This window comes from Sorex fumeus, unplaced genomic scaffold (assembly GCF_029834395.1).
Source record: "Sorex fumeus unplaced genomic scaffold, SorFum_2.1 ptg000130l, whole genome shotgun sequence".
In the NCBI taxonomy this organism is placed as follows: Eukaryota; Metazoa; Chordata; class Mammalia; order Eulipotyphla; family Soricidae; genus Sorex; species Sorex fumeus.
The window spans coordinates 210,536-225,786 of NW_026606187.1; the positions used below are offsets into that span (position 1 = coordinate 210,536).

The window sequence follows — 15,251 nt, forward strand, 5'->3', positions numbered from 1 at the left end:
TAGTTTTTAGGAATACTAAAACACTGCATGTCTCCAGCCCCACCTTGATTTTTAAATGCAAAATTTTGCTTGCCCTGTCACAATTCATTGAAATGACTCAACTCCCTAGGTAGACTACAATGATACGTACCTTGAGGAACAATCAATGTAATTTCCACATCGCTTTTCAGTAAAACTACAATCTTTGTTTTGTGATGCAGTAAAACTATTTGGTTAGACTTAAAGTAAACTGATAGTTTTTTTTTCTGATTAAAAAAAAAAAACACCTGAATTTGATTTCTGAAAACCTCAGTAGAGCTGACTATTCAGGCCGTTTCTCTTCTCTTTTTTTTCCTTCCCAGCAAAGCATGTGCTGCACTACTTACGCCTTGATTACTTTTTTGTAATTTGTGCGGTGCCATTTGTGTGCTGCGTGGGCACTGGGCCCCTGTCTTCGCAGTTCCCCTCCTTAAGTTTACCCATCGCCCGTGAGGGCTGATCCTCGCTAACAGAGGAGTAACTGCCCAGGAGAGGACTGTCATGCTTTGCGTGGAAATGGAGCCGGGCCATAACTTGAACTCAGGACTTCTGGCTCCGGGGGTCCTGCAGGTAAGCGGGACCTCGGTGCTGTCATCTCCCACAGGTAGAAACGCAATGACGCGGCCTGCAGCTATAGCGCCCAGCGCCTAAGGAGTCTAGGAGTCGCTAAAAGCCAAGCGTGAGCTGGAAGCGGCCAACATGACCTGGGGGGAAGAGCTGCACCCGCACACGCAGCCCCGAGGTGGGCCGGGAGCCCCGCCCTCAGGCGGACCCCAAGTCCTCCCCGGAACCTGGGCGCGGCTGGACCGCGCTATGGGCGGGCGTAGGGGGACGGGCCCCGGGAAAGTATCTGCGCCGCGGTCCTCAGGGAACTCCCCCGCGGCTTCCGGGAGGGGAAGGTGACGACGCGCCAGCTTGGCCCTTTCTCCTCCTCGCTCCCGGCCTGTCGCTCGCGTCCCGCGGACGCGCCCCGCGCCCCGCGTCCTCGCAGCGCCTCCCCGTCTTGGTACGCGCCCAGCCGGCCCCGGAGAGGCCCCGCGGCCAGTCGGGAGGCCGCCGCGCGTGCGCAGTCCCGCCGCGGGGGCGGGCGCTGCCGGGGCCCCGCCCCTTCGCGGCCCCACGCGTGACGTGGGGGGCGCCGGCCTCCGCCCGGCTCCGACCGGTGAGAGCGGGCGGCGGGAGCGCCCGACGCCGCTTGACCGGGAGGGGATGCGGGTGTCGAGTTCCTGGTGGAGGGGCGGCCGGGGGAGGGGAGGCCCAGATGCGGCGCTAGCCGCTGATCCTTAGGCTCTGCCCTCCCCCTTCCTGCTTCTCTCCCCTTTCCAGATGTGCCGGGACGGGAGGCAGGGCTGGGGTGAGCATTTGTGACCCCCGCGTTTCTCTGGACCCTCCCCCCTCCCCCGCCCGCCGCCGTGTTTTTGCCGCCTTCGGACGCTCCTTTCCAGCAGCCTGTGGCTTCTCCAACGGGAAGAACGCTCCACCTGCAGCCAGAGTCAGGCTTCAGAACGTGGCCCTTCCCCGCCAGTGTTGCATGCCCCGAGCCGCAGTTTTCCCCAGTGTTTTTTACCTGGCCTCCCCGGGTCTTGAGGATCAATATGACACAGAAATCGATAAAATGGACATTTGTTGAGTTTCTGCGCGGCCAAGGACTATGCAAATACTGTACCTGCCGTGTTTAGTCGTCATTACTTGGCGTTCTTAGAACTCTCAGTTCCCGGAGTCTTAAGCCCACCAAGGGTCCCGTCATTTTCCTCGCGTAACCAGTGAGCCTGGGAGAGAGGATTCGACACGAGCTTGTGCGCTCCAGAGTGAAGTTTTTTTCATCAGCTGCTTCCTTTGCGCTGCTCGCTGCAGCCAACCCCTAACTCTAGAACAGCTGCTTCCTGATTTTCTCCCCGGTGAATTCCCCTTACTGGGTTCCTTTCTCCCTGCCCCCTTTCCAGCAGAGCATGTGCTGCACTGCTTACGCCTTGATTACTTCTGAAAATAAAATACAGCAGACTTTCATGGAGGAGGGCAGAGAGATGAACAGAGTGGAGTTTAGGATTCTTGTCCTGGTACTGCCACTCTGGCTGTGTGTTCCTGGGCGTGTCCCTTGTCTGGGTGTTCTAGCTGCTCTTTAACTGAAATGGGTAAGTGCCTTCTGACCAGCAGGCTCTTGTCCACTCCCCTCTCCCTTTTATCCAACAGGCTCTCTGTGGACGCCCAGACCCCTCTGCTCCCCATGGGCAGCTGTCAGGCGGGCCACAACCTGCATCTCTGTCTGGCCCACCACCCACCTCTGGTCTGTGCCACTCTGATCCTGTTACTTCTTGGACTCTCTGGCCTGAGCCTTGGCGGCTTCCTCCTGACACACAGGACTGGCCTGCGTAGCCCTGACATTCCACAGGTAAGTACCCTCCTCCTCCCCTTCTCCGAAGGCTTGCTCGCTGCTACTTTTACCTTTCTCTCCATTTCCTTGTGTACACAGGACTGGGTCTCCTTCTTGAGATCCTTTGGCCGGCTGACCCTGTGCCCTGCGAATGGGACAGTCCCTGGGAAGTGGCATGGGTCTCACGTGGTGGGCCTGCTGACCACCTTGAACTTCGGAAATGGTCCAGACGGTAACAAGACTCAGACATTCCAAACCAAGGTCCTGGGAAGTCAGATGGGATTGAAAGGTGAGGCGACAGTTAGCTATTTCAATCTGGGCCCTGCCTTTGACCTCACCCACATATCTGGGTCTTTTCTGCCAGATACTTTCCATGAACACACTACCCAAAGTATAGGTTCATCTAGATGTTTTTTCTTTCCTCTTTCGGCCCTGACGTACTTTGATTCTACCTTTGGAGGTCTAATTAGATGGGCTAGAAAGCACACAATGTTCTTTCCTCTTAATTCCTGCAGTCTTCTCAGAGGCACATTCTTTGTCGTCAGGGAGATCAGAGAGCATGTTCTATTCGTTTATACTAGTGTCTTGAGTGCCTGCTATGTGCTAGCACAGCGCTATGAGAATTCAGAAAAACAGGCATCATCCATTCCCAAATTGCTTAGAGTCTTTGGGGGAAATGATCTGTGAGAGTCAACGGATGTCATTAATTCCTGCATAGGATTTGGCCTCAGATTTCTCACCTGAAAAACAGAGCAATAAAATGGGAAAAGGAAAACGTGGAATTCTCTACTTCTGAGTTTCTTCTACTTTCTAGTCTCCTTTCAAACTCTCTACCATGATTCAAAAATTCTTCCATGATGGATCAGAATATAGAAGGTAGGGCTCTTGCCATGCATGCAGCCAACCTGGGTTCGATCCATGTCACACCACGTATGGTTTCCTGAGCCCTCCAAGGAATGATTCCCTGAATGAGTGTCAGGGTCAATAATGGGTCTGCACTCAGGAATTAGTCCTGGTGGTGCTTGGGGGAACCAGAGGGAATGATGCCCAGGATCAAACCCAGGTTGGGCACATGCAAGGCAAATACCTTACCCACTGCACTATCTCTCCAGCCCCTAATTGTACATTTAAATGGGTGATTTTATGGTTTATGAATCACAGCTCAATAAAAATCAGAAAAACTGTCCCCCATATTATATCACCACCATATCCGGTGGTGTTCAGTGATTACTTTTGGATGTTCTCAGGGGACCATATAAGGTGCTGGAGATTGAACCAGGTTGGCTACATGCAAGGCCAAGTACCTTACCTGCTGTCCTATCTCTATGCTATTTTATTTTACTTATTTTTTTTTGATGGGGTGTCACATCTGGTTTTGCACAGGGCTTAATCCTGGCTCTGTTAGTACTCAGGAATCACTTGTTGGTACTGGGGTGGGGGCCATCTGTGGTGTTGGCATTCAAACCAGGGTTGCAGTGCCAGCTACATGCTAGGCAGATGCCTTCACCTTTATACTATCTCTCTGCCTTTATTTTAATTTTTTATAGCTTTTTAGTTCACACTTTGCAATGCTCAGGGGTTACTCCTGGCTCTGCACTCAGGAATTACTCCTGGTAGTGCTCAAGAGAACATATAGGATGCTGGGGATCAAACCCTGGTCAGCTGCATGCAAAGCAAATGCCCTGTTCACGGTACTATTGCTCTGGCCCTGTTTCATTTTTTTATATGTTACCTCCAGCAGTGCTCCAGAGCCCAGGGATACTCCCGGTGATATAATGTATTACCCAGCTGGGGTTCATGGAGACCATAAGGATGGTGACAGGGATCAAACTCAGGACCTCACAAATGTTAGGCATATACTCTTACCGTCTTACTACTTGAGCCATCTCCCTGCCCTGCCCCAGCCAATTTTAGAAGTTTTCATTACCCACCAAAGTCTTGTATCCATTAGCAATCGCTCCTCATTTGTTCCTAACCTCCCAGCCCATTAGTCTACTTTCTGTCCCTGTTGATTTGCCTATTCCGGTTTAGCTTAGCGTACTGGGTTTTTTTGTTTGTTTTTTTTTATTTTGGTTTTGTTTGGGTACCAAACCTGGTGGTGCTCAGGATAGGCTTTGTGCTTAGGGAATCACTCCTGGCAGTACTTGGGGACCATATGTGATGCCAGGGATTGAACCTGGAATGGCTGCGTGCAAGGCAAGTGTCCTACCCACTGTACTATTGCTCTGGACCCATAGCATATTATTTTGGGGTTTGGGGAGTTTTTTTTTTATTAGAAAAGTTTATTGGAAAGTAGAAGAGAGAGGAAAAGTAACTCCACACGTGGGGAGGAACCTAGCATAGGATTAAGTTTTTTTTTAATATAGCACATTGTTGTTACAGTTTACCCATAAAATATGAAGTATATGTTAAAGCATACTTTATTTTTTTTTTGGTGGGGAAGAAGGAACAACTGACAATACTCACGGTATACTTCTGGCTCTGCACTCGGGAATTATTCCTGGTGGTGCCCGAAGGACTGTACGGGATGCTGAGGATTGAACCCAGGTCGATCACGTGCAAAACAAGCGCCCTCCCTGCTGTACTAGCTCTCTGGTGCTTATTCCTTTTATTGCTGAATAGTATTCGTTGCATAGTCCCCATTTTGTTTCTCTATTCATCTTTGACATTTGGTTGCTCCTACTTTTTTTGCTATTAGGAATGATACTGTTTTAAACTTTTTTGTGAGAAAAAATTTGAACATATGCCTACAGGTGACATTGCTGGATGATAAGGTAACTCTATGTTTTGTCTTGAGGAACTGCCAGATTGTTTTCCAAATGACTGTGCCATTTGTATCTCCATGTCTGTGGTGTATAATGGCTCCAGATTTCTCTATGCCCTCACCAACACTTGTTAAATGTCTTTTTTTTTATTAGAACCACCCTTTCCAGTGTAAAGTGAAGTCTCACTGTGGTTCTGGTTTGTAATGTCTTAAGGACTAAATAATGAATATTTTTCAAATGTGCTTATTGGCCTTCTGTGTATCTTCTTTGAGAAACATGTTTTCAGAGTCTTACCCACTTTTTAAATTTAGGTGACTTGCCTTTTTTTTCTAGTTCAGATCCCTTGAATTTTCATCTATTTTTACTTCTTCAAAGAAGCCTTTTTTTTTCTTCACTTAAGAATTAGAAACAAAGTAGTAACAACAAAGATTATTTTGAGGGGCTAGAGCAGTAGCACAGCGGGTAGGGAGTTTGCCTTGCACGCGGCTGACCCGGGTTCTATTCCCAGCATTCCATTTGGTCCCCTGAGCACCGCCAGGAGTAATTCCTGAGTGCATGAGCCAGGAGTAACCCTGGGCATCACCGGGTATGACCCAAGAAGAAAAAAAAAAAAAGAAAGAAAGAAAGGGCAAAGTAAAGACACCATTTTTGGGTGAAGTGGCGTCATGTTGTGTTTTTTGGTTTCAGTCAGCTGTGTAACAAGCTGTGTGTGATCTCCCCACACACACACCAAATTATCCATCATAAGTAAATTTTTATCAGGTTAGATTTATTGCTCTTATTCTTTACTTAGGCACTTAGGTTTTCTCTTTTATATATTTTCATTTTGAAACCACTTCCATTGCTTTTCATGGGCCTCCAGGTGGCAAAATATTTATTCCAGCCCTTGAGCTATTTATTTCTAGGGCACCATATATTGGGCATAGGAGTTCGTCCCTTCTCTCCTCTCTCTCCTTACCTCTCTCCCTCTTCACTCTCTCCCAAGCAGTGCTCTGGAGGCCTGGGAATGCCTCCAGGCAGTGCTAGGGGTTGTCCTGGCTGTGTTCGGGGACCATGCAGTGATGGGAATCTAGGAGACCATGCATGCTGGGAATCTAATGCAGGACCTCTGCATGTCAGGCATGTACTCCACCCTTTGACTGTCTCTCTGGCTCTTTCTATCTTTTTCACAAAGTCATTCCTCACTTTTATTTTTGTTTTGTTTTGCTTTTTGGGTCACACCGGCGATGCACAGGGGTTATTCCTGGCTCTGACTCAGGAATTAATCCTGGCAGTGCTCAGGGGACCATATGGGATGCCGGGTCGGCCGTGTGCAAGGCAAATGCCCTACCCGCTGTGCTATCACTCCAGCCCCCATTCCTCACTTTCAAATTAGAAGAGGGTGGGGGTATCAGGAGTGGGGCAGAGAGATAGGTAAGGCATGTAGCCACGGATTCAGTCTCTAGCACCCCATATAGTTCCTGAGTATAGTTCCCAACACTGTAGCACTGCAGCACTGTCCTCCCATTGTTCATCGATTTGCTCTAGGGCCCAGTAACGTCTCCATTGTGAGACTTGTTACTATGTTTAGTATATCGAATATGTCAGGGTAGTTTGCCAGGCTTTGCCGTGGGGGTGAGATACTCTCAGTAGCTTGCCGGTCTGAGAGGGGCGGAGGAATCATTTCCATAATTACCACACCATATTTGATGGGGTTCAGACAGAAGGCAACAAATCATAGAGGGAAATATATATATGCTTCTCGGAGAGCCTGGCAAGCTACCAAGAGTATCGCGCACAGCAGAGCCTGCAAGCTACCTGTGGCGTATTCGATATGCCAAAAAAGTAACAATAACAGGTCTCATTCCCCTGACCCTTTTTAGGGTCTCCAATTGCTGGGAAAGACGAGTAAGGAGAGGCTGCTAAAATCTCAGGACTGGGATGAATGGAGACATGACTGGTGCCCACTCGAGTAAATCGATGAATGACAGTGATACAGTGATAGTTCCCAAGCACTCCCAAGCACTGCCTGGTTTGATCCCTAAGTGCAGAGTCAGTAGTAATCCCTGAGCATTACTAGGTGTGGCCCAGAAAACAAATTAAAAAATGAAAGGGGGATGGGCCAAAGTGATAGTACCGTGGTAGGGCACTTGATTTGCACTTGGCCGACCCAGGTTCAATTCCCTGCATCCCATATGGTCCCCCTAAGCCTGCTAGGAGTGATCCCTGAGTGCAAAGCCAGGAGCAAGCACTGAGCTTAAGTATGGCCCAAAAATTTTTTAAAAAATTAGAAAATGTCCTTCATTTTCTATGACTCTCCTTGTTTAATTTGCCTGAGTAGGTCTTTACTGTGTTTGTTCCACACCCAGCTGTGCTCAGTCTTTACCCTAAGCTCTGTACTCTGGGATCACTCCTGGCAGTGCTCTGGGGACCATATGGTGTGTCTTTACTGTATCATCTGGACTTTATATATAGTTGAGATAAGTCTTTTTTTTTTTTCCACAATTGGAAATTGTCCCAAGGCCATTGACTGAATAAGCCATTCCTTTCCCACTAATTTGAAATGGAGTGTGAATCTTTATGGGGATTTTGGCACCTAGTGGAAGTTGCTTTATTTATTTATTTATTTATTTTTGTTTGCTTTTTGGGTCACACCCAGCCGATGCACTGGGGTTACTCCTGGCTCTGTACTCAGGAATTACCCCTGGTGGTGCTGCTCGGGGGACCATATGGATTGCTGGGAATTAAACCTGGGTTGGCCACGTGCAAGACAAATGCCCTACCCGCTGTGCTATTGCTCCAGCCCCGGAAGTTGCTGTATTAAAAAGAACTAACTAGTTTATACAACCTAATGTTAGCAGTGTTTATCCCAGTTTCACTGCCACCTGTGAGTATTGACATGGTTGTTAATTATAAGCTAATTTAAGTTGATTTTTTATTTAAATTGATACATGGTTATTTTCATTTTTCAAGGATGTAAATGATGGGATACAGAGTATTTTATTAAACAGAATCAATGACAACATACTTGGTCTCAGAGGAGGCCTTAGAAAGTAATGGAAGGTGGGGGCTGGAGTGATAGCGCAGCAGGTAGGACATTTGCCTTGCACGCGGCCAACCCAGCTTCAATTCCCAGCATTCCATATGGTCTCCTGAATACCACCAGGAGTAATTCCTGAGTGCATGAGCCAGGAGTAACCCCAAACCCCCCCAAAAAAAAGTAACAAAAGGGACGGGAGAGAAAGTACAGTGAATAGGGGGCTTGCCCTGCAAGTGGTCAGTCTGGATTTGATCCTCGGCATCGCCCCACATAGTCTCCTGAGCACTGACGGAAGTGATCCCTGAGTGCAGAACGGGGAGTAAGCCCTGAGCATCACTGGGTTTTACCCAAAAAAACAAGAGGAAGAGAGGAAGGAAGGGAGGGCGGAAGGAAGGAAGAAAGGAAGGAGGGAAGATGGTTAGTCCCACTCTCATTTTCTTGCCTCTCCTCTCCTGTGCCCCTGATAGGATCTCATGCAGGTGAGCAGGTCCTCATCACAGCCAGGGTGACCACAGAAAGGACCCCAGGAACCTGCCTGTATTTTAGTGCTGCTCCAGGAATCCTGCCCTCCAGCCAACCACCCATATCCTGCTCAGAGGAGGGAGCAGGAAATGTCACCCTGAGCCCTAGAATGGCCGAGGAGTGTGTCACGGTCTGGAGCCATGAACGCCTTGTGCTCACCAAGCTGCTCACCTCGGTAAGAAGCCCTGTGCATAGGCCTGGAACATAGTTCAGTGGTAGAGCACATGCTTTGCATATGTGAGAACCTGAGTTTGATTCCTGCCTGGCATTTTAAAAAACGAACAAACAAATGAACAACAAAAAAAAACCTGGAAAAGGAGGGAGGGGAAAAGGGAAAAAATACCGTTGAATTACTGGTTTTTCATAGACTAACGTGCTGAATGTTGGAGGATAATTTTACTCAGTTGAAAAAATACAGACTTTGTGTCAGGAAAGATAGTGAATAAGGTGCTTGCCTAGCATGCCTCTTACCTGGGTTTGATCCACAGTACCACGTAAGGTCCTCCAGTGATCTCTAAAATTTTGGGTGTGACCTAAAAACAAAAAGAAAACAAAAAAGATCACAGACTTTATCGTAACCTTCAGCAAGCTCTCTGAACCTCAGCTTCCGCATCATAAAGTGGAAAACAAGATACCATCTAATTCCAACAAATAAGGATAACAAGACTGAATGTAAAGTACCCGGAACAGTGGTTGGTACATAATAGGAATTTGAGAAATAACAATTATTACTGTGAACCATTTTCTTTAAATACAATAAAATAAGATCTCCACCTCAAAGGAATTCAGAAACTGTATTAAGAGGCTAATTGGTATCAGAGAGATCTGAGCAAAGTGTTGTACAAACCCAGAGTAAGGAACAATTAACCCTAACTCCTACATTTATGGAGAGTGCTTCACAGAGAAGATGGCATTTAAGGAAAGGAATTGTGTATAGTAGTTTATAATGTACAAAGTGCTTTCAGGTTCATTATCTCATTTGATCTCAAAATAGACTTTTGAGGTAGCTATTATCCCATTTTACAGATGAGGAAATAGGCTTCGAGAGAGGGAGTGAATTGCTTTAGGCCACACAACTGGTTAAGTGGCCGAGCCAGCAGAGCAACCTGTGCCTTCTCACTCCCAGTCCTAGGCTTGTTCTGCCCTGTCAGGATTATCCTTGAAGAATGAAGATTAGTGCAAGGAACTCAGAGGAGGGGACTCATGGGGCCAGAGAGATACTACAGTGGGTATGGTGATTGTCTAGCACGCAGCCGAAATGGGTTCGATCCCCAGCATCCCATATGGTCCCTGAGTACCGCCAGGAGTAATTCCCAAGTGTAGAGCCAGGAGTAACCCCTGAGCGTCGCCGGGTGTGACCCAGAAACAAACAGAAATACTAAGAGGAGATTCTGAATGGGGAGATACAGTGCAGGCAAAGATACTCAGCACATTCTAGAGAGTAATGGGGCATTCCATGATGAAAGCTTAGGAATAATTTAGGACAAAAGACTGAAGAAGTAAAGGCATTAGTCACAAGGCACCACCATCAGAGTGCAGCAACTTGACACTGCAGGGCCTCTGGGCCACTGGTGCTGGGTGAAGGAAGGAGACCAATTAGAAGGTATATTCTTCCCTGGTGCTTAATAAGTGTTCTGGTGGGGCTGGAGTGATAGCACAGAGGGTAGGGCGTTTGCCTTGCACACGGCTGACCCGGGTTCAATTCCCAGCATCCCATATGGTCCCCTGAGCACCGCCAGGAGTGACCCCTGGGCATCACCAGGTGTGACCCAAAAAGAAAAAAAAAAGTATTCCAGTGTTCTGGTGAAGAACAGAAGCTGGGAATTTGGGAATTTGAAGTTAGAAAAGATCTAGGTTTCCAGATCCGGCCCCACTTGTTCATCTTTAAAATGTAGATAATGGGGGAGGGGGTGATGGTTCAACCAGTGGGGCATTTGCCTTGCATACAGCAAACTTGGGTTCCATCCTGGCATACCATATGGTTTCCAGAGCATTCCCAGGAGTGATCCCTGAGCACAGAGCTAAGGGTAAAGCCTGAGCACAGCTGAGTGTGACCCCAAAACAGTATAATATAACATATATGTGTATATGCCCAGGATTGGCCCCAGGGGAATGGGTTGAAGCAGGAGCACCCACCAGGATTAAGAAAACATGACATGGGCTGGAGCCATAGCACAGCGGATAGGGCGTTTGCTTTGCACACAGCCAACCCGGGTTCAATTCCCAGCATCCCATATGCTTCCCTGAGCACCGCCAGGGGTAATTCCAGAGTGCAGAGCCAGGAGTAACCCCTGTGCATCGCCAGGTGTGACCCAAAAAGAAAAAAAAAAATAAGAAGGGCTAGAGCGATAGCACAGCGGGTAGGGCGTTTGCCTTGCACGCAGCTGACCTGGGTTCAATTCCCAGTATCCCATATGGTCCCCCGAGCACCGCCAGGAGTAATTCCTGAGTGCATGAGCTAGGAGTAACTCCTGTGCATCGCCGGGCATGACCCAAAAAGAAAAAAAAAAGGACTACAAACAAAGAAAACATGACAGACATAAGAGAAAAAAGCAAGAGAAAAGACAGGCAAGAGAAAAAAGCATGAATGCATGGGACTCACAGCCTCTCAGACTGACTACCCGGATTCTCCATCACATTTCGTGTTTATTCTCTTAATCATAGCAATTTACAGACATTTGCCTATCTCTTCCAATCTAACCAGGTTAAGCTTTTACATATCAAAGGGGACTAGAGACTGTAGGTGCAGAAGTCTCTTGGGTGCATTTATTTCAAAAGAATCTCTGGAAGCTGGAGCAGAGATAAGAGGTTATAGGACCCACATCAAAGGAGCTTCCCCTTGTGCTGGCTTTCCAGGAAGCAAAGGACCCACAGACCCCTCATTCCAGTCCATCTCCTCAATCTGTCTAATCTTTTCAATTAAGTGTAATCGGATTTATATGCAAGTATATGCATCTTCGATATAGGTAGATACAGAGAATGGGGGGAGATTTCCTTTCTCATGGAGTCATTATAGGGGTTCAGCTAAATGGCAGTGCAAGAAAGCACCTGGAGAGCACTGAAATAGTTGTTGACTTTGTAAGATTACTTGTTCCCTTTAGTTGCTTGTAACATGTAGAGGGTCCTCTTTCCCCATGGGCACCTCTCTCTGGCCTCTGCGCCGAGGGAACTCATGTCTTCACCAGGGACTGGCCGATGACAGTTCTTTCCAATCATTTGTTCTTCCCTCCCTGTGTCCACCCCCAGGAAGAGTTGGCTTTATGTGGTTCCAGACTGCTAGTATTAGGTTCCTTCCTGCTTCTCTTCGGCCTTCTCTGCTGTCTCACTGCTATGTGCTTCCACCCGCGACGGGAGTCCCATTGGTCTCGAACCCGGCTCTGAGGACACTCAGTGTAGTTTCTGGCTTGTTCTCAGGTAAGGAACTTTGCTCCTGTTGTATGAGAATATGTGATTGGGCAGGGGTGGCAATTATAACTGAGATTGTTATTTTTACACAATATGGTTCAGTTTTATTTTATATAGATGGGATATTTTATAATTTAATATATATTCTATTGTGACAGACATTTTGGTTGACACACATGGTTTTAAGATCCATTGGTAACAGTATTTCACATTATCCAAACTTTTGGACAACTGTGGTAAGTTAAGAAGGGTTCAAGTCTGGGTGCTGGAGCAATAGTACAGCAGGTAGTGCATTTGCCTTGCAGGTGACTGACCTCAGTTCGATCCCCAGCACCCCATATGGTACTCCAAGCCTGACAGGAGTATGCCCTGAGCATTGCCAGATGTGGCCCCAAAACAAAGATAAAAAAGAGGGTTCAAGTCTGATGTATCCCGAATGAGTTGGTTTATCTTGGGTTTTGGGCCACAAAAACCTGATTATTTGTCCTGAAATTCTGGTACCTCTTTTTATGATGCAAATTTGTGAAATTCATCTTGAACATCCCAAAAGAATCTGACGATGCCCATTTACTAGGTACCATGTTATGTGCCCTAAAACTTCACTTGCACCTTCTCTTTTCCTTTAGCTATTACTGTATTTAGAAAGTTGGTTCTGCTAACAGGATATTGGGAGGGTCACAGACCCATGAAGGTGCTATGGGAAGGGACAGGTTGACTATTTTGTCTTGCAGCTCAGTAAGGGGGAACATTTTTTTTTTTTTAAGTTTTGGCCCACACTCCACAGTGCTCAGGGCAGACCCTGGCTTTAGGCTTAGGGATAATTCCTGACAGCCCTGGTCAGCTTCATGAAAGGCAAAATAGTACAGACTTACCCGCTGTATCTATCTTACTGCCCCATAGGGAAATTTATTTTCCTGTAGCAAATTCTCATCCTTTTCAGATGGGTCTCACATGATTTGAGAGTCAGATTGTGCACCTATCTCTTAAAGAGTTCTCGGCTTCAGTTGTCTAACCAGGAAAAAAGGGAGAAGCTGATACTGCCCAAGCCTAGGGAAGCTTCCTGGACAGAGAAACTAGATGCTCAAGTCAACTTTGCTTATTTTCGTTAGGAATATTGTGAGTTTCCAAAGAAAGCATGGTAGGCACGCTCAGCTCGTTTATTTCTCTGTCCCCCCCTGACGTAGTCAGATCTCTCCTCTCACAAGCGCAATCACGATCATAGTCATAGTTTTGGTAATCATAATAGTTCCATCATCCTAGTCTCCTCATAGACCTCAAAGTCCTCTTTTCTGGTCTTTCTCTAGTCCTTATCTTCATCATAGTCCCTACTCTCTCCTTACAGCATAGTTATATAGAAGGGTGGGGGTACACATAGGTGGGGTTGAACATTGTCATAACAACATACAGAGGTAAAGTTACTCCTTCAGGGGAAATTCTGGGGATTAACTCAAGGACAAACTCTCATCTGAGGGTTCAGCACTCTAGATTACTAGGAAATCCACTCAAGGGCTGGATCCCATCTAGGGCGTATTGCTTTCTCCTTTCCTTAGCTAGTAATCCATTTAAACAATCATAGTGGATTTGCTTCTTATATTTCTAGTCATTTTGTATGAGCACAGGAAGAGCTATATTAAACCTAAAGGTTGGCTCTTCCTGGGAACTTCTCACTATATATTCCAGACCACAGTCTTCAGGTCAGATTAGTCTTTCCTAACCCCAGCAGGGTCCTTATTCAGTTACTTCTTTTTGGGTCATGACTGAGTTTGTTCTATGACCATGCTCTTAACTTATTATACTTATGGTGCCTAGCTTGTTCCCCTTCGATGCCAGGTTAGCTTATAGCTTGCCCTGGGTCCATCCAGTCCCTTTGTCGGGATCCTCCCTTTAGAAGTAAGGGCAACTGAGGTTTAAGTCAGCTAAATATGATAGATGCCCAGGAGTAAATATTATTTGGAGTCACTTAACTCTCATGTTACAAACGCATAGCATCAACTATCTTCCTGTGTCCATACAAAAAGGACATTGTGGAATAAACCATACAAATGACATAAAGGAAAGAGAAAAGGATTATTAGTGCTCGATAAAATTGGGTGTGCCTCAGGGGCACTGTTGTGGGAATAACTCAATAAATCTAAGCTTCCTGTGGGAGGAGCAAGGATCACCCAATGTTATCCAACAGAAAATGACAAATGGGGACCAGAGAGATAGTACGGGTGGGGGGACGTGGTATGGTGCTTGCCTTGCATACTTCCAATCAAGGTTTGATCCCCAGCACCTGGTATGGTCCCACAAGGTTGTCAGGAGTGATCCTGGAGTCAGGAGGAAGCCCTGAGCATCCCTGGGTGTGGCCTCAAACCAAAAGGAATAAATCTGGCTGTTCCACCATTTCCTATCGCAAGGACATGTGGAACCTTGTCAGACTTTCTTGGATCTGAGTAAATTTGGAAGGGAAGATCCCAGGGACCTGAGGGGACTATCCCAAAAGGTAACTATCGAGTTGTCACTTCCTCTGCCACTGACTCACTTTCTGCAGTCATTCTCCAAGAGCTCTCTGACCCACCTTGCTTTTTTTCTTCTTTTCTTTCCAGGTGTGAATCAATTTCTGGACCTCGGTTCTAAGTTGAAAGATATGTTACAAGAAGTGAAGAGCTGGACTGTGGTGGGAAATAAAAAGCTCTTTTTGCCCAGTGTTGCTTAGGTGTTTATTGGGGGTTGAATTAGGTTGAGTATAGGCAAACAGAATCAAGGGGTTTGGGGGGGAGTTCCTTATTCACTCTTTAGTTTGGGATACAGGTTGGTTAGGGCATGGATGCTTTAGTTCTTCCTATATTTGTGACTTGGCTTTAGAAACTCCCTGCTTTTGGGGGGTGGGCCACGCCCAGCTGTGGTGGGGGCCCACTTTCTACTCTGCACTCAGGGTCCCTGAACTCCCACATGGAAAATCTTGTACCCCAGCCCATTGTTTCCCTGGCCCCCAGAAGTCACTTCCGATTTGATCTCAGGTATGTCACTTTATGGCTTACTTTCTTCCAGGAAATCAAATTCATAATTCCAACTAGTTCGGAGAGTCAGATGGCCATGGTCATTAGAGTGTTTTGACATAATCCAAGTGTGACCTTGGCCAGTCACGCAACTCTGCGGGGCCTCAGTT

At 47.0% G+C, this 15,251-nt stretch overlaps 1 protein-coding gene across 4 annotated transcripts; it reads left to right on the forward strand.

Moving 5' to 3' along the window:
* Positions 1-1,043: 1,043 nt before the first annotated feature.
* Positions 1,044-14,787, forward strand: TMEM219 (transmembrane protein 219). 4 transcript variants are annotated; one of them, XM_056138847.1, is made up of 6 exons: positions 1,044-1,180; positions 2,209-2,407; positions 2,489-2,678; positions 8,641-8,870; positions 11,942-12,109; positions 14,689-14,787. In XM_056138847.1, exons 2-5 carry the CDS (start codon positions 2,243-2,245, stop codon positions 12,074-12,076), a joined length of 720 nt encoding a protein of 239 aa, XP_055994822.1. In that variant the 5' UTR covers positions 1,044-1,180; positions 2,209-2,242; the 3' UTR covers positions 12,077-12,109; positions 14,689-14,787. The 4 variants fall into 4 exon arrangements, with proteins under 4 accessions (XP_055994822.1, XP_055994820.1, XP_055994821.1 ...); XM_056138845.1 differs by lacking the exon at positions 1,044-1,180 and adding an exon at positions 1,187-1,372; XM_056138846.1 differs by lacking the exon at positions 1,044-1,180 and adding an exon at positions 1,415-1,814.
* Positions 14,788-15,251: the final 464 nt, after the last annotated feature.